The 20,263-nt window shown below is 40.4% G+C and overlaps 1 protein-coding gene across 1 annotated transcript in view; it reads right to left on the bottom strand.

The window, feature by feature from the left end:
* LOC118419229 (AF4/FMR2 family member 4-like) overlaps positions 1 to 20,263 on the bottom strand; it is a gene marked incomplete in the record, with an annotated part of 177,201 nt that overhangs the window by 37,868 nt on the left and 119,070 nt on the right. The window contains 2 exon segments of the mRNA XM_035825579.1: positions 11,986 to 12,029; positions 12,489 to 12,540. Coding sequence (XP_035681472.1) covers positions 11,986 to 12,029; positions 12,489 to 12,540 — 96 coding nt within the window.

The raw sequence follows: 20,263 nt of genomic DNA, 5'->3' as shown, positions 1-20,263 counted from the left end.
GACCTCAAATTCATCTAAAATATCTGCATTAGTTTATACTTCATAGCATTACGACATAGCTTGTATGTAAGATAAAAACAGCAACCCTCCATGTAGATGCTGGGGACAGCGGGGAAAATGGGGACACTTTCCCACCTTTAAATCAATAAAAGGGTCAATGACCTCGAGACCCATTTAAATTTGCAATTGATTTTTAACGACTTTGCTATTTTTTTATGTTGTTGCCACCTCAATAATATGATGATAAATTTGTACAGATTTTTCCTGTCGTGTCAGATAAATATAGCCTCTTATAATCTAATCAATGCCCTTTTCTGCACACACACAATTCTGGTACATACACTGACCTACTTAACTTCTTATGGTGGAACACAGTTGCACATGTTGTTATTAGCTCCTCCCAAATACAGCCAGCGATGTGTGAGGTAAACCACTGGCTTATTTGATGTGAGCCAGATAAGGTTTTTCTGCAATGGGCTATCCTTAATTTCTGGTGTATCTGTGTGTGTGTGTATCTGTGTGTGTGTGTGTGTGTTTGTGTGTGTGTATCTGTGTGTGTGTGTATGTGTGTGTGTGTGTATGTGTGTGTGTGTGTGTGTGTATGTGTGTGTGTGTCTCTTTCACTCTTTGTGTGTGTGTGCACCAGTGTGTGTGTGTGTGTATGTGTGCGTTGTGTGCATGTGAGTTTGTCTGTGTATGTTTCATATATGTGTATTACTACCTTTAAAAAATCTTTATAGTTTTGTCTCATTCTATGCAGCTTGAATCATTGCAGTCCTCCAGAAATTTGTGCCAAATACAGCAGTTATCACAACACAAACACAACCAACTGTTGGGCACGGCTGTCTGAAGGCACCACCAACAAGGGCAGTATGTACATAACAGGCGGGGATCCCCTAAATAAAGCTAATTACTTTCTAACGAGGTGACAACTGGGCCTGTGTGGGAGGTGATCAGCAGGATTAGAGACTGCTCCTGTGATTCTGGGCTGGGAAAGAACTTACACATTGCCTGGTCTGGAGAGGGGGCAGGAATGACATGTGTGATGATCTGACCATACATGTACATTTATAAGGACATGCAGATTTTAATTGGGGAAAACAAAGGGAATTTCTGTGCCTTGGTGTAACACATCAGATCAACTGAACGCGAATCTGTGTAGCCAGTATAACCATCCTTCAACATAACACACCAACTTTTGCATCTGCATTTGTATAGCCAGTATAACCGCAATTCAACGTAACACACCAGCTTCTGTATCTGTATCTATAATGATAATATAACCCCCCTTTGGCATAATACACCAGCTTCTGTGACTCTATCTGTTCTTCTGTGGAGTAGGTCATGGAAAGTATTAGGGCTGGATACCTTTTGGCTTGATCAGGTTCAGGTTCAGGTCCGAGTCCAGAGGTTTAGGTTCAGGTCCGGACCTGAACCTGAACCTGATCCTCTATAGTAGTTGTCGATATATAACTTTGTAATCTTATATTATCATATAGTATCATATTCTTATATTGAATAAAGTTTATTAAACCAATATTCAGATTAGTGTACTTTTTATGCCTTTTTGTCAGTGACTACCAAGCAGAGAGGAGATTAAAAGCAGTTTTATATTTATTCAGAGAACATCCTACACGTAATTCACTGCACACAAGGCTATAATGTTACATGCAAATCAAACAACGCCATCTAGCGAGCAAGGTTAAACTGCACTCTCGCGAGAGTTGAGGCGAGAACTGGCGAGAACTCGCTATGTTTTGAGTAGAGAATCCAAGATGGCTGCCTGTTTGTCGCCGAGCGCTAAAATTTTTTCCTGCAAGACCGCACAAATCGCCTCAAAGCTGGAAAAATGGATTGAATACACGTACAGAAGAAGAAAGAAATGTTGTTTTTCCCATGGTAATTTTTTCTGGATGCGGATTCTTCATTTTGAGTGAAAATTTACCGCAAGAATTGAGGAATTTTCCACTCAATAATTCCTCGTCGGTCGGCCTCATGCTATGGTAAAATTTGATGATTTTTCGTAGCACATTGTCAATGTTGACCTAAAATTGAGCTGACAGGTACACAAATTGACGAATATGAATTATTGTAGGCAAATTTAGTTTGATTCATGGCTATTTTGCCATTTCATGGCCGGAGTACAAGGATTTCTAAGTACAATAGATTTCTTGAAATTGTTCAGCCTTCCGGTCCAAAAAAAACGGTTCAGGACTTTCGGTTTTTTGGACTCAGTTCCCGGATGTTGTACCGGTAAAAACCGGTCCGGCCGAACCGGTATCCAGCCCTAGAGAGTATTTACAAGGCCATTCATAATCCCCCAGTCCTGCTATCTACAGAATGTCTGACAGCCGCCCCACCTCCCAGGCCAGGTCACATACAAGGTCGGGGGTCAAATTCAGGGTCACAGGGTCGAAGTTGTGAATCTCTTTCCCATTACCCACCAAGAATGGACTCTATGTAAGCTGATTATGCTGGCATTCACCTGTATTTGAAAACATTTTTTTAAAGCTACAAAGAAACAGGTACAGATTCAAAACTTGGCTGAATCATGCTAAAATGCAACATAAGAATAAAACATGGCCTGGGAATGTGTTGTTATGAAATTTGATGATGTGTTATTATGAAATTCAATCATGTTTGAGATACTGTATTAGTGCTTCATGAACACATATACGGTATATAATCATCTGGTGTATTTTGCCAGCCAGTAGGTACCCCAAGTATGAGTAATGAGGCTGTTTAACGTGGTCGAGGCACCTCCTCGAGCACGGGACCCCCGTTTTACGTCCCTCCCGGAAGACGATTTCGTGGAAAATTTCTTAAGGCTACAGCAATCCGGACGTCCTTGGTTGGTCTCCCATCCAAGCACTATCCGGACCGCGCGTTGCTTAACTTCCGAGATCGAGGGATCTGGTGTACCAATGCGCCACGCGGCCGTAGCTATATCATCCTGAAATTTGTGAAATGTACCTTGGCATACAAACATCATAATGAAAATCATCTCTTACATGTCCTAGATGCATCTAATATTTTGTCTAAAAACATTCACTCTTTTAAATGTCATCTCAACTTGCAATAACGTTTTCAGGTCCATCCCCTCAAGTGTAAAATGGACCCCCCCTGTAAAGTATTTGGCATGTCACAGCCAACAACTGCTTATCCCTTAGCAGGGTCACCATTAGAGTAAACATAGCCCCACGTTTAACAACTTGTCACCCAGCCAGTTCGGTGAGGGTTCAGATTCAGGGTTACCTTCACTGGCCATTAAACTAAAGGCAGACAAAAGCGATGTGAGGAGGGAGTCTGAGGCTGAAAGTTAGGCAAATGAAGTCAAAAGTTAGGCAAATCAAGTCTCCTTACACATCTGTATCTTGTAGACGTCACAGTTATGGCTAGCCATAGGAAAGCATACATTATTTTCCAAGCAGATCCTATGGCAGGATACACACTCCTAGGCCGGCTTCACTCCTCTACCAGCTGTTGACACTATCTTATGCTACCGTAGAATCTGCTTGGAGATTAAGCATATGTGTCAAAATACACCGAAACATGATGGCGTCACAAATCTCAACCGGAAAGTCACAAGGGTCTTCTTTATATATTACAGCCACTAAAAGAAAACAATTTTAGGGTTGACCTGCTCAAACTGTTGTATAATTTCTACGATATTACCTCTCTATCGTCTCAAACATAGAAAGAAGTAAACCACCATGAAACCTTGGCCAAGACCTTTGTATCTTCAAATCAGATGACACCTACAAGAAGCATGCTGGTTCTGACAAGACTACTGACTGCCCAAGGCCAAGTTGTCAATAGGGCTGTGTATCTAAATACCCGTACCTGTACCGTACCTAAAAAATTGTTTAGGTACAGGTCCGGACCTAAACATCTGTGTACCTGTACCTAAACACACTAAATCACTTATTTTTACCAATTTTTAAGACTGCTGGACAAGGAAATCCCGAATCAACAATGACAATCGTGATAATCTTGCAGTTGAAACTCAAGAAAATTTGTTTTGAGATTCAAATATGCAATTCCCTATATAAAGATGACAATTTATCACTAGAAAAGACAGTTAGCTACATATTTAACTTACATATACTTGGTTAAAATTCTTTAGGTAGCGTTACAGGTGCAGGTCCGGACCTGTACCTAAACCCATGTACCTGTACCTGTACCTGTACCTGAAATTTGTTTAGGTACACAGCCCTAGTTGTCAACAAAATGCCAACAAACTTACAACACTGAATAATCTGAAGCTTGAAACAATGCTGGCTTCAAGGGACGCAGAAAACAGGAGGGCAAGATTCCACAAGATGATTTCGATAAGGCGACACAAAATTAAATTGTTGGTTCCCGGATATAGACCTGCTGTACTGCTGAATTGTAAAAAACAATGTGAGTTTGAGGGAAAAATCAGTACCCAACTCTGAAGTACATACAGTTTTCATTTTACTTGTTTTGCATAACCAGTAAACTGCCCTACGATGTAACACAGCAGTTTTGTACAGTTAAAACTATCTTATCTAGCTTTATATCAAATTGTAAGACCAGTTGTTCATAACATGTTTGTTCTCTATCTTCTTCTTTTCATCTTGACCTAAGAGATAAATTTTTGCTCTAAGACGTCAGCGAACCAAAGAACTAACTTGAAGAGGCCTTATCTCCACTTGACAGCTTTGTGGCATGGACAACTGCTTCACACAACAACAGGAAGTAGTTGGCCCCAAAACTGTTACAGTGGGGAGAAAAATCATGTCAGGGTCAAGGAAAAGGAATTAATCATTCAACTCTCAGCACAACTCAAAACAACAAACCTACACCCTGGAGGGAACGGGTTTTCTGCGCGTGGAGAATTTGCGCGTGCGCGTGAAAAATTTGCGCGTGAAAAAATAAAGTTCCTGAAATATGTCAGAAAATGTGCAGCAAGGAATTCTAAGGCAGAAAAATTTGAACTTATGATATAATTTCTCATCTGTTACCTGAATTTTGGCTTTGAAAAAAACCCTGATTTTTAGATCCCTTGGGAATAGGTTAATTTGCATATTTTGAACATTTCAAAATCACATGAATCTGACAGAAATACATGGAAAAATTACTCATAATGAGGTTTAATATTGTAAAATGTAACAATTTGAGAATTTTCCCCATTCTAGAAGCTTCATTTCATCTTTTTTGAAGAAGATTGTTTCACGCGCAAATTTCAAACTTTTTTGCACGTGAAAACTTAACATTCAAAAATCACTTGAAAATCACTCAGATCTAGATTTTGTACTCTATAATGCAACAATATGATACTAAATTCCATTTTGTGCCATCTTGTTTGAGCTTTTAAGTATAAAACTGCAAAAACTTTTTGAATCCCTTGGGAATCAGATAATTTGCATATTGTCACGCGCAGATTTTTCACGCGCAACTTTTCACGCGCAACTTTTTCACGCGCACAAAACCCCATCCCCACCCTGGAACGAGCTTGAAAAGAAACAGCAAGAGATCACAAAACTAAAAGCTATCAACCAGGTAAAGAACGAACACGACATATCAATGTTCGTAGCCTTACACTTACAGCATTAAATATTTTCTGACAACTTATCCATACTTCTATTTATTTATAAAGTATTTTTTTTTTATTACAACAATGTTCTGCACAAAAGAGGAAGTCATATGCTTGAAAGTTAAGCTTATTCTTTATTCAAGAAGTCATTAGAGTAAGACAGATTCTAGCTCAAGTCGTTGACCCAAAAACTGGTACTTGAAGAAAAATTATGGAGGTAATTATTTCTGGTTCAGGAAAATGTCCATAAATCATTTGAACCCCAGACTTGTCTTCTAAGATATATTCTCCACAGTCAGGTGAACAGGTACCATGCCCAAACCATGATCTGTCCTTCTATAGTACCTTTACAGCATTTTGATAGGTTTTCAGAAACGGGGTGTCAAGGGTGTCTGTCGGTCATAAAAACTAGCGTGTTCAAAAACTACATCACAAAGCAGGCTTCACCGTCAGTGAGGGAGCAGTGCTCAATGCATTTCATCAACATACTAGTATTTTGACATGTACAGGAGTCGTTCACATGTATCCTTGATGTAACCTATGATCAACATGTAACCAAAACTACAGCACACCGCTGCGTAAGGTTTACATGCTGGGTTAATTAATCATGATAAAAATTTAGGCACAGGTTCACTTCAGTGGTGGGTGCTGTTCATCAAGTTATATTTTGACATGTACACTTGTTGATGTAACCTATGATCAACATGTCACTGGCATGGTTAAAACTACAGTGCACTGGGTAAGCTTTACATGCAGGGTGAATTAAGCACCATGGAAATTTGGGTAGCTACACTTTTTGTTGATGAAATGCATTGAGCACTGCTCCCTCACTGACGGTGAAGCCTGCTTTGTGATGTAGTTTTTGAACACGCTAGTTTTGGCGACATGTAGATTAGATCATAGGTTACATTCACGACTCCTGTACATGTCAAAATATGTTGATGAAATGCACTCAGCACTACTCCCTCACTCCTGCCCAGTGTAATGTTGTTTTTTAACACACTGAGTTTAGGTGACAGATTGATCGTAGGTTACATACAGGACTCCTGTACATGATGAAACATGTCCACACCTTTCAGCAGGTGTCAGGTGTAACACAATCCGACCAGCCCACTGCTGCCACAAAGGGAGAAATTTCTGGCCTGTTCCCTGGTCAATGCTAATGAAGATTTATTGCAAGTCCTAAACACTGAAGGGTTCCAGAACTTGCCTGGGCCACACTCATGTCATTTTCTTGAATTCTTTCAAAAAGAAACATCATGTTTAATATGTTACTTAAGTAATTTGGTTTCATAGAACTTTGTATGATCATGTTATTGAAGTTAATTTGGTTTTGTTGAACTTTATGTATGAATTATGTTTCGGCAATTCGGGGTTCTCCTCCCAGGGGGCTTTGAAAAACGCTGTGAGGCAATATGGTTTTTATCCTGGTTAAATAAAGAATAAACAAACAAACAAACAAACATTCAGGAAAGGGTCACTATAGAAACAGTGTGTGTACCAAGGTGCAGACTTTTTCTCTTGTTTCATCTTCCTGTTCTTCCTATTATCTTTATAAAACTTCACAGAGAAGGGTGTAATATCAGGAGCCGAGTTAGGTTGGACAATGCAAAAAAAAATGACAAAATTGGACACATACACACAAACAGCAAAAAAATGACAAAATACAAAGCCCATTAAAAACGACAAAAAAAAAAACGTTGAAAAAAACAGCCAGAGCCTAACCTCTGCTTGGAGAGTATGTGTATCTGCATCTGTTTCCACCCTCAATAAGATAACTAGATGGATTCTGTTGATATTTACTAGTGTTGGTAGGTCTTGATGAGACCACGAAATGGTTAGATTTTGAGCCCCCTAGCAGCTTTCCATGGTACTGCTGCAAATTAGCTTCCAGTTTTTAATTTCGTTTTAAAATCTGAGAAACGACCAAATAACTTGGTGTGGCTGATCCAGAGGACTGAGGTTAACCGTGTTTTACAGCTGCTGTTGATACACTCCAGGCTCGTTACTGGGAGTTTGGGGGTCCAATTTAGTTTTACTTTCTGGAAGAGTGCTTTTCTATGGCCTGTCAAATTCCTGTCGCCAGGCTGTTGATTTTTCTCTCTACCTGTCGGCTTGAGGAGGGCGAAACATACATCGGAAAGAACCGGGGTCAGGAATGTTGACATGAGATACAAATCTGTTGGAAATATCCACCCTTTCATCATAATGATTACTATAAAAACAACAAGGCAAACATGGAATAAAAGAGGGTCTGCATGGCGGGTCCCGACAATGATTTACACTGAAGTCAGAAGAACCCCCTACGTATTACGCTAAAACAAGGAAGGCAATTACGCTAAAATCGGTCGCCTCGCTACGAATTACATAGATAAGATGGTTTTCCCTACGAATTACGGGAAATAAAAATAGGCTGCCTACGCCTTACGTAAAAGAGCATGCAGACCCCCATGAAAGTTTCACTGCTCGGGTTTGGAGATAACTACATGCAGGCTGTACTTTGTGGAAAAACTCTCAGATCGAATTCTAGAAATATGTACAAATTACTTGGTATTACAAAACATGTCGTAAAAAGCTTGAACTGAACTGAAGAATCCTGGTAATCCTATTGTCATATCTGACACTTTCACACCTCCAGGTGTTGTCTGTTCATCAGGTGTGAACTAGTACAAGTACTGAGCTTGAGAGATCAGTAGGCATTGTAGAGATTAGGGCAAGTATTGTAGAGTGGACAAATTCTTTGAGAGGATTTAGACAACCTACACACATAATAAACAACTGGATAAGGTCTCTAGGTCCAGTGGTTTGATTGATGTATTATATACCTTGTGTGTAATTGTCTAACCAACTTTTCACGAACAGATTTTTGATTTACAATTTCACAACTGTCCAGTAATTAATGACAACAATTAATGACCCATTCATAGTAATCAGAAGGTGGCAGGAGAGCCCCAGATTTAATATACTTCTAACTATGTTCTACATATAGTCACTACATTACTGAGGTATGACTAAAAGTCTCACACACCAACATTTACCACAAAGGATTTCTAACTAACACATTTTGAATACAACCTGTGCAGTTCACTACCTTAACTTCTCAGGTAGGACAGGTGTCACACCTGTGGTAGCTTTTTTTTCTTACATAATTTGTAGTCACAGAGTTTCTGTCTTGATCTGAGGTAAAAAGTCTACCACGAAAACAGTCAGGTCATTCCCCTCAAATCTCACCTCTGACCTATGATGTCATCAGCAGTCAGGTAGCCTAAGGTAAGGCCAAACCAGTTCATTTCCTCAGTTTACAGACATACAAAGTAAAAATTCAGCAAGACGATGCAAACAGGAAAACTCTCAGCAGCTTTATAGTTTTAAGAACTTGTTCCATTCTAGCCTCACGAAGCTTTCTACGAAATCGTTTCCACGAAATCGTCTTCCGGGAGGGCCGTAAAACAGGGGTCCCGTGCTCGAGGAGGTGCCTCGATCACGTTAAACAGCCTCGTTAACCTCACTTTGGGTACCTACTGGCTGCAAAATACACCCGATATTATCATTATTATTATTATTCTCATTCTCATCTAACTGTTGCAAGCTGTACACGATGACAAAAAGCCTTCACCGAAACCTGTCAGGTCACCAGACTGGAAGTGCCCTATATGACCTGGAAGATCCCTGTGACCTGGAAGTACCTCAGGGGCATTGAAAGACAAGGCAGCGCCAACACTGTGGATGACAGGACAAGACAGGTTGCCCGAGGCCAGTGACACCAGTCTGACATGCACACACGCCTCACTTCAATACACATCACTGGTGACACACACTACAGCTATTACCTACCGGAAGGCTTTCAGCCACACTTCTCGCAATAGAGAAGATGATCACAATATCTCGAGAGCTAGCGACCAGTAACCACCCTCACGTCTTACGATTTTGAGGCCTCATTTTTTCTTTGTCAACACGCTGTTACCTAATAAAAAGTTAACAGTTAGCTGACCGGAGGTTTTGTCCATTTTGCCCAAATGAGATCGAAGACGAACGTCACTTTGTTATGGATTGTTCTCGATATAATGATAAACGCACAGAGCTGTTCACATTACTTTCCGCTTGCTCTAAAGAATTTGCTGCTCTCTGTTCGATAGATGAATTCAACTACATTCTAGTAGGAGGCGATAATCCTCACTGTGTACAAGTAGGCAAATATATCCACGAATGTTTATACCGTAGAACTAATAGTGTTAATGACATGCAAGACCCTATATGTTGATTTAGTCATACCTACAGATATCCATATGTGTGTTAGTTGTACTGTAAGTAGTTGTTATACATGTAGACCTTACAAAAGTCGCTGTACTTTTGTCGTGTCAATAAAGATTGTTATGATAAACAGACTATACCATTTTTCTGCCCACCCTATTACAATGTGTACCTAGCACCTGACTAAACCGTTAATTATCCTCAGCATTTGGCAAATTCCCAAACAAACAAACGGAAGTAATACAACATTTTCTGAAGAGGATGGAATACTTAGAATACACATCCTTCGTTCTGAGACGAGACCGCTACTAAGTGACTCACAGCTGAAGATTATGTGAGCACTTCTTGGACACCCTCTTGAGTTGTACCACTTCTTGGTTTTCACACTTGACAGACCACAACCGCAACAAGAGTCTGAAACAGAAGGACACAGACCCTCCGACCTGTTGGGGTCTATTGTGTGGTCACAAAACCCTTTGCACTATCACTTCCCTCACCACAAGCCCCCCTCCCCACTCAGACACAAACGTAAACAAACAGAGAGGGAGCACCAGAGGACAATGTTACCTCTAGCGAAATCTGACAAAAGATATGATCTCACTATAATACAACAGCCTGGAAAGTCCCTGGTTGACCATTTCATAATCAAGAAAAACCAACCTCCAAGGTGGCATAAACTACAGGTGGCAACAGAAAAAAATAACATAACATACTGAACAAAATTCCTGTGTTTACTTTTTAAAATGCATACAAGACTTGCTACATTTGATTTTAAACAAAGACTGAAATGAGTTCAGTGGGATAGACCTAATAACAATTTACTTTTAATCACACAAAAAAGACCTGCTACGCTCACCACTAATTCTGACATACACGTAGCTTGTATGTGATTTACGTAGGAACAATCAATGAGGTGAGGAAATTACCTTGCTGAATCAGTGAATGCACCCCCAACTCCGACACAAAGAAGGGGTCAAACCATAACATCTGGAGCTCTGTGCGGACCAGACTTCCACTTGCCACAGGGCAGAGCCAACCATGGTGGATACATGTAAATAATCTCCCCACAACCCACTGACTTACTTAGGCCATACAAAAACATTTCTATGGATCTCAGACAGGTCTAAGTAAAAATAGAGGGATATGGGAGGACAACTTTATCTAACCATGGTCCTACTGGTATCACGAAAACTGTGTGAACCGAAGTAAATCTGAGAATTTTTCCTAACATTCATGATCTACAGGGCATAGTGAGCCATGGTTGATACATGCAAGGAGGTCTGAAAATTGGTTTTTCCACCTCCTTGATACATGTAAATAATCTCCAGGACAACCCACTGATTTACTTAGACCACAACACATTTATCTGGATCTCCGACAAGTCAAAGTAAAAATCCTGCAAGATTACTTTAAACTACTACCTTCAAAGAAGAAGTCAAACTCGACAATACTATACATTATACCATATAGTTGATTAGACACTAACATGGTGTTATGTATCACACTACTACATGTACTGATGTAGCATTTTCTATTCTCAGTCTTTGAGATTGTACATGCAATTAGCCTTCGGCCATGATTTTGCAAATAAAACACTTGGGTAACTTGAACCTGACCATATCCTGTTACCACAACTATGTGAACCAAGGTACAGAATTTTGCCCAACATTTGAGTTAGGTTTCCTCTTCAGCGAGTATTATTTTGAATCTGAGAACCGTATAATTGGATTATGTTGGCCCAAGCTGCTCCCCTGATTTTATCACCATTATTCTCCATTCAAGCTGCAGGAGCATTTGTAACATTGTTATTTTAACCGCCATCTTCCCCATTACATGAACTTTGTGACAATGCCAAGGCCTTTTCAGCACGTAAAACCGGCGATCAGCCCCCGATCGGGAAACAATCGGCCCCGAGAAGCACCAGTGGAAACCTGTTAATCGGACCCAAACAAACACACATGCAACTTGTTTGGATAATCAATACTACAGGATTCAGGGGAAGCCTTCAGTACAAATATTTGGTTAGCCAGGAAGGAAACAACCCTGGGATGGTTTTCATACCCCTGCTACCAGGGGACCACGCGTTTATCAACCCCAACAAGCTCGAACTGTCAACCAGGGTCGCACAAGCCTGCCAGGAGAAAAATAAAACAAAAGAGGAAAGGAAGACTTACCTCATTTTCTGAGCATTTCTTCCTGACGTCTTGGTCTGTCGAGCCTGCAGGGTAGAGCAGAGGTGTAAGTACCAAGGAGGGGGAGATTTACGGACGGCTGAGTGACACCGATTGTGTCAGGGTGAGCTGCTTGGCTCACAGGTCCCCACTGGGATCAGGTCTGACCTGCTACTTGCCAGCCAACTGAGAAACCTGCCCCCTGTTTAGCCCCACACAACTGTGTAACGTTACATCTGGCCAAGGCAGCAGCCACCACAAGAGCCAAGTCTGCTGGCTCCATGCATAACAATGGTTTATTGAGGGCTCGGGTTACCGGCCCATGCAAATACAGCCCCTCTGATTTGTTAATTATGGAAGTAGGGGTAATGGCAGGGGTTCGGCCAAGCATAACAAAAAGCGTTGGAGTCGGGTTACGGTCTAGTAAGGGTAGGCGCTGGGCTGTGTTGAGAGAAACACGACATGTGTCTGGTGTGTGTGGGCTGTGATTGGAGGAAAGTGGTCACCTGATCATCGTCGTCTTCACTGTCGCTCATGTCCAGAAAGTATTTCTTCAACCTGCCAGAAGAAAAATAAACGTTAGATATCATCAAATGTACACAACGATTGACAAAAATACTAGTTTTAGAATCTTCTCATTTCTAGATTTAGAGTAATTTTTCTGGATATTCCCAAAATATGTTTTGAGCCTGAAGAAAACACACTTCAAAAAAGCATGAAACTTCCATTCAAAAATATAAGTACTCCTCAATTGTATTCAAAAATCAAAACAAATAGAACTACAACTGTAATATCTCAGGCAATTGGTCACATTTATAAATTTGGAACAATTCTGTACAGATCTTTGGCATGAATGTAATGAAAAAAAAGACAAGCAAAAGTTAAAAAGTGTAACAATGAGCATGAAATATATAACACTTAACATTTAACACTTATAATAACATATAAGAAGTATGACAAAGAATGTAACCTAGGCAATATATTGGGCTACATTACAAATTTAGTACAAATGTCTTGACCCTAAATACTACCTTTAAAGTGAGCATAAAATATGCATGTATAAACACTTGAACCTAAAGAGGCTGAATGAATTATGCAACAGCTAACCAGGTACCACAGCAAAGGCCTGCTTGGATATGTCAGAATGTGTGCTGCTGTCATTATGGGTGTCAAGTGCCCTGTGATGTTATAAACTGCACTATCACAGGGAACAGGGGCAACTATAAACAATCACTCACCTATGGGGGCATGACTGACAAAGGGCCTTACCTAGGGGGACATGCCTGACAAAGGGCCTTACCTAGGGGGACATGACTGACAAAGGTACAATTCGCAATCAATCATCATGTCAATGGCAGAGCTTAGCGGTTACATGGCTTCCATAGACAGGCATGACAAGTCAACTGTCTTCCTGTGTTCTACATGCATTTAACAGTTGTCACTATTTCACCAAGCTTTTACCACCTAAGTGATCACCAAAAGACTATATTTCTACTAAATGCACAAAATCCCACCATCATATAGAATGTGGGACAGTTCATTAACCACTGCCTTCAAAGAAGAAGTCAAACCCGACAATAGTATTCATAGTATCATGTAGTTGATTAAACACTAGTTTTATGTATCACTCTTTTACTTCTCTTACTCTTAGTTCTTGAGACTGTATATGCAATTAGCCCTCGGGCATGAGTTTGCAAATAAACTATTAACTATAACCAGGGCAAGCTTTCAGCAGGGCCAACTTTGGGCAACAACATCAAAGGCAAAGGTGCACTTAAATGTGTTGTTTATGATACACAGGATCTGAGGAGAAACCTTCCAATCAAAACAAGAGATAAACATTCCTGAAATATGGAAAGGAATCTACAACTTGCATGTCAAAATTAAGATAAGGATTCAGCCTCAGGTTTGATTAAAAACACATCTACTTTTTTATGAAAACATGGTTCTCCTTGTTGACAAGTGTATAAAATTTCCAAGCAAAGCTAATGTGAAATTTCATGCTAGGGTTCTGGCTTTGGTAAATATTATTGCAAGGATCTGAGCTGGGGGGCAAATGATCCCTTTTCAAACTCTCCAAGGGATGGAATCTGGCAGCTCTTTAGTAAGTTGGGTGGGAAAGATTAGATAGGCTTTTCATATGGCTTCATTTTTATGGTGTCCAAGAGTACATACATGTAAAAAGACATTACAGAGAAAACCCCCAAAAAAGGAATAAAAAAAAAAATCAAAATTTGAATTAGAAGCATAACAGATAACACAAGAATAATGGTCTAGATAATTAAATAGCGGTAAGTGTCATTAAATGCCTGTGCAGAACTTGTTATAGACTATAGAAAGATAAATAGAATAGGTCTTTGATACTGTAGTCTGCCCTTAAAAGACTGCAAACTTGTGTATGATTCAAATCATGTTCATTGTAACATTATTTAATGAAAAGTCTCTATACATTTAATGTCTAGTACTGCTGGGTCATGCCTGAAGGGGATTTACCACTGTGATAACCACAATCTACTGAGGTTTTCTTTATTGTCTACTCGCACCCCATTGCTCTAACCAAAGCTGTATTATCTGTAAGCTGCTTTCCAAGTTCATTGACAAGTAAATCTTACTAAAGAGTAAATCCTTATCTTTGACATGTCTTCAACATCGATATTCTTGTCTATTTAGATGATGGTATGACTGGAATAAATATTTGTGCATCCAATTTTCAGCAAATATAGACTTTGACTGAGTAATATCTTCTCAAACACACAGAAAAGTTGTGCCAGATATTGTAAAACAGGCTTTTAGCCAGGCATGCGTCAACGCGTCATCTGGACGCACTTTTCTTAGAATAACAAGAAATTTGATGCCCCTGGACGCCCTATACTGGGTAGAAAATGTCTGAAAAGCATGAAATTCTGATTGACCAGGGATGCTATCAGGTCATCTGTGGGCACAGTCTTCTACTGTGACATCTGTAACAGTATTTTTGCCTCTTGGGATACCTTAGAATGCACTATTTTAACTTAAAATCATCAAAAACTCTGCACCATGGAAGGTGGATGCCCCAGACCCCCCTACAATAGTCACTTACCGCGACTCACCAATAAGTTTGGACTCCCTATTATAAAATCCTAGCTTGTAAAAACGCCACCTGACACGTTACACACAGCAGTAACTGACCACTCTACAACAAGAACCAATGTTGACACAAAGGCGTGTGAACTCCTTGGCGCTTTTCTAAGAAGAGGAGATAAGCAAATAGATAATTAGATTTCAAACCAACAACCTAAAAAAAACTTTCACCTGAAGACATTTCACCATATACATGATGAAGTTAGGACTCAGACTGGAGTGACATAACAACATTGTCTTCAAATCACCAACCAAGTTAACAAAGCCTTTCACAAAGACAAAAGTAAATTATCTTATCAAGAATCTCTACCAGAAAGAACAACACATTTGAGTATGTCGTTGGACTTTTCCTCCATTCTGCATTAACCCAAGGTAAAAAAAAAACAAACACAAGAGCCTGAAAACACCATTGTCTGTAGATAACAGTCTTTTAGGCTGTGAAATGAGACGAAAGTAAATAACCTTACCAGGGACCTCGAGTACTTGGAAGAGCACACAAGAGTAGGTCGCTAGACATTTTCCTGCATCTCTCCTCGACTCCGTTACCGAAAGACAAGAAGCCAAAACACAGAAGACACTCCAAAAGACAAGGAGACAATGATGAAGGGAGTTCTTGCAGTGATCCACAGGACACAGGTTAGTTCCACAAGTGCTCCTCCTCCGAGACAAGTTTACTCCTCCCAGCCGGTTAGCCTAAATGAAGGCTGGAAGATTAACAGCCACTTTTCCTGGGTGGTCCCTCCTCCCAGGGCATGCTGGGACATCAGGGACCGTCCAGAAATCATCTCAAGTGGGGGGGGGGCAAGCTAAGCCTTACAGTTACAAACAACTTGGACAAACTGTTTATCATTTCTTGACACTGAAAGGGATTCTTCACAGTTTACAGGTTAGCACTGGAGTGGCTTGAGCTAAAAGTTGAAATGTTTCGGGAGATTTTATTTTTCTGCATGGAGAAAATGTTTGCAGTGGTTTAAATTTAGCCATTGAAATATGGAAGGAGGCGGGCAGAGGGAGAAAAGTTTTGCAACAATCACAATGTAAAGCTTGCATCACCAAACATAGCACCTTTGTGAACGTTTCCTGATTTACAGAGAAGGGACTACCCCCGATTCATCAAATGAACTGCCCCCACCTTGGGGTAGGGGTTGTCAGCAGGATGGTATGATCCATATAATTGGGGCAGGAACGACTAAAAAAACGTTAAAAAACAGCCGGAGCCTAAACCTCTGCTTGGAGAGTACTTAGGGAGGAGAATGGCTGGGGTAGGAGCCAACCGGTGCCATGTGACATATCATTCCGCTACTCCAAATCAGTTTTTGGATCTCGGAGTAAAAAATTAACAAGGAAACAACCTTAGAGGGTAGTCTGTACAGTTGGTGGACAGTTTTTAGGCAGTGAATAGATATAGAAGTCAGGTACACGTTTATAAAAATCCCAGCCCTCTGTTTCAATCACCATTTGTTTCAACCACTTCATGAATTCTTTTTCAGCATCCAGGTAATATGATACCATGGATAGTGAAGTAAAGTGAGGTAATATGATACACAAGGTAATAAGGTACACAAGGTACATTTGTAATAAGATATACAACGGAACAGTTCTTCAAGAAACTGCCAGATTTCCAAAATCTATAAGTTATAACATAAAGAGAGAGAAGGAAAGCACATGGGACCAGAAGCGGACAAACTACAGTAGATAGAGTCAACAACAACTATCTAGTTGCCAGAGTAACAGTTACCTTTTATCTAAAGTTAAGACTTCTTCTCACTTGAAAAAGTCAGCAAATGGGCTGAATGAAGTATCTGTATCTGTATCTATATAGCCGGTATAACCGCCCTTCGGCGTAACACACCAGCTTCGCAGGCACGCGGTGCAGCAGCAGCTGGTTATATTACACTGAACGATCCGTCACACCTAACTTTTGCACATCTATCTGCAAGCGTTCTTTAAAACTATCCAGAGAAGATGCCCCTACTGTGCTTGGTGATAACAAGTTCCACTCTACGATAGCAGAGTATCCAAGTATCCAAGCGAATCAACAAGTTTACATGTAACACAACAGATCTGGCCTAGGGAGGATTACCGTAGTGAACAATGAGGGTCTGCATGCTCTTTTACGTAAGGCGTAGGCAGCCTATTTTATTTCCCGTAATTCGTAGGGAAAGCCATCTTATCTACGTAATTCGTAGCGAGGCGACCAAATTTAGCGTAATTGCCTTCCTTGATTTAGCGTAATACGTAGGGGGTTCTTCTGAATTTAGCGTAAATCGTTGTTGGGACCCCCCATGCAGACCCTCAACAATGACAAACTGCATTTAATGATGTCTTGAAAAACAGGACAATTGCACGAATATGACCATCAATTACTTGTATTCAGCCATATTTCTGGCTGTTATCCTTATTCATGAATGAAGCACCCAGACGATGTCTACGAACACGGATCTAATATCACCTGATTGCACAAGCCGAGTTGGGAATGGGGAACGAGACACGCCAATTTCCACGGCATTACCTCTGTACCGACTGTCTGGCCTGCGTTATTCTGATCACAAAACACAGGAGGGTCTGCATGTCCTGTTTGTGTAAGGTGAAGGCAAGCTATTTTCGTTTCCCATCATTCGAATTGAGAGCTACGTTCTGCTGAATTGAGCTGTCCCAAGGACCTGTCCAGGACGGAGAAATTTGCTGGTCGGGATGAAAAAAAACTTTCACCACACACATTCATCCAAAAAAATCTAACAATGAACCCTTCAAATGACAGATTGAACAGCAAAAGTGGGAACGAAAAAAATTTCAAGTTAGAGGCAGCCCTGTTTAATACCAAGTCTTCTCAGAGCCCCCATACAGACCCTCACACAGAGATACTATATGCATGAAGCAATTACAGGTAAAATGGTGGATAAATCCCTGCTAGCTGGGAGCCCCCCATACAGACCCTCACACGGTAATACATGCATGAAACCGAAGCACCAATTACAGGTAAATGGTGTATACATGAATCCCTGCTAGCTGGGAGCCCCCCATACAGAAGCTCAGTAATACATGCATGAAGCAATTACAGGTAAAATGGTGGATAAATCCCTGCTAGCTGGGAGCCCCCCATACAGACCCTCAGTAATACATGTATGAAGCAATTACAGGTAGAATGGTGTATAAATCCCTGCTAGCTGGGAGCCGGCGAGCTGCGCTTTCAACCGCCTAATGGACAATTATCACAGCAGCCATCTCGGCAGCCGGCGCGCTTGTGCCGGTCTCTGTCTGGCGACTCTACAAACAACTCGGCTTCAATGTCTCAAGTGCCTCCAGTCATGTAACGTCTTACGCCACGGTATACGTCTTCTCTGTGCCACGTCTTTAGTTTCGGGAGAAAGGGAGATACTGTCTCGAGATTATTGAATAAGTGGAAAGCTGGGGATAGGAAATATCTGTTATGGTAGGATGTAATATGATTTATGACTGTTGCTTTGTGGAGAAAATAATGTTCAGTTGTGAGTCAGTTACAATCAATTTGCAACCCTGCCCTCTAGTGGATTGCAAGTAAACTGCAGGCATGCCATAACGACTACAGTCTTCATCATCTTGAATGCTTCTGACAAAACACGGCAGTTAAAGACTCATAATATTAATTAGGAAATACTATTTGCCGTATGTTATTCACAGGAGAATAAAAACAAACTGATTTCTTTCTTTAGATATTTGTTACTATGAAATAAGTGCCCATGTCATTCTCTCATTTTTATATAGCGGACAGGAATAAATCTTTGTAATAAGCACACCTATTTCCATTTTTCTGGTCATCTTAAAAATTCCCCCTCTCGTTTCCATCAACATCTCACATTCAGCATTGCTGAAGCTAAAGGTTTCCATCTCCATTGAAAGGTAGTTAGTTACACCAAGCAGAGTGACAGCACCATAATTCACAAACTTGTGGTCGGGTGTCAATTACTTTAGTGACGATTGGTTCGCCCAATTCTGCGCGTCCCGTAAATTTTACGAGCTGCCGTCCAATTACTGAAGGATCAAGAGATGGTAGCTCCAGGCTTCTACACTAACATTAAAGTTCTCACAGGACATATTTTCAGTACTACCAGAATTCGGACTTATTCGAAACTCCTTCACAATCATGCAGTAAAACAGAAAGTGCTTTGATGCTAAACTATCACAAAACTACACCTAGCAGAAGTTTTTTTTTAAACTCCAGGTACAAAAATCTTTGGTACCACCAAAGGATTTCCACATCCATCTGATACATTTTGAAAATCACTACAATCAACAAATAGAATTTGACATCATCCTTTAAAAAATAAAACTAGCAGTTTTCACGCACAAGAATGTTTACGACCATGACCCGAGAAGCTAGACATTTACTAAGTATTCCTTCAAAAACAATATGACCAAAAATAGCTTGACATCATTCTTATAAAATAGCAGATAATCCTCTGACTTAACCAAAAAAATCTTACAACTGCCACAGAATTCATACAATTACTTGGCATTCCTTCAAATCAGCAAAACCAATAGCAAAATTTGGACATTTACTTTGGCTTGATTATTCTCCCAATTCCACAAACAGCACTTTTACGTCATCGTTACGTAACTACATCTTGTAGAAATATGTCTGGGTTAACCAGAAAAATTTTATGACAACCTGAAAATTCTTGACAATTGCTTGAATCCCTCCAACTCACCACTTAATAGCAGTTTGACGTCATGGTTATCTGTTATCCTTATAAGTTATATATGGCATACACCTTGCTGAAGTTTGTGGGTTGAGCTTCACCAAATTCAAGGTCTAAAAACTGAAAGCTTACTGTGTGCTTGGAGCACCACATGAAGTCTGCTGGAACAAGTGAGAATTGAGGAGTGAAAGTTGGCGTGAAACCGCCCACCAAATATTAACAATCTCTCAGGGATTTTGACGAATGTTTTGCGGGAAGTTCAGTCCCCTCTGGGAAGTCTTCCTCTTTAAACATCATTCAGGGAACACAAGGCAAAGCTGCACATTCAAAACCATCAATTCTACATCTTTCAAATGTAAAGAGCAGACCACCTCTTGTCTTCATCTACAAATACAGTAAAAGCAGTTTAATTGCACACCCCATTTACCAATGTATTTCATGCAATTATCCGGACGGTGCAAAAATGCGAAGTTATCCAGCTG

Source organism: Branchiostoma floridae, chromosome 7, assembly GCF_000003815.2.
Source record: "Branchiostoma floridae strain S238N-H82 chromosome 7, Bfl_VNyyK, whole genome shotgun sequence".
Classification (NCBI taxonomy): Eukaryota; Metazoa; Chordata; class Leptocardii; order Amphioxiformes; family Branchiostomatidae; genus Branchiostoma; species Branchiostoma floridae.
This window is presented reverse-complemented; position numbering and strand designations above follow the sequence as displayed.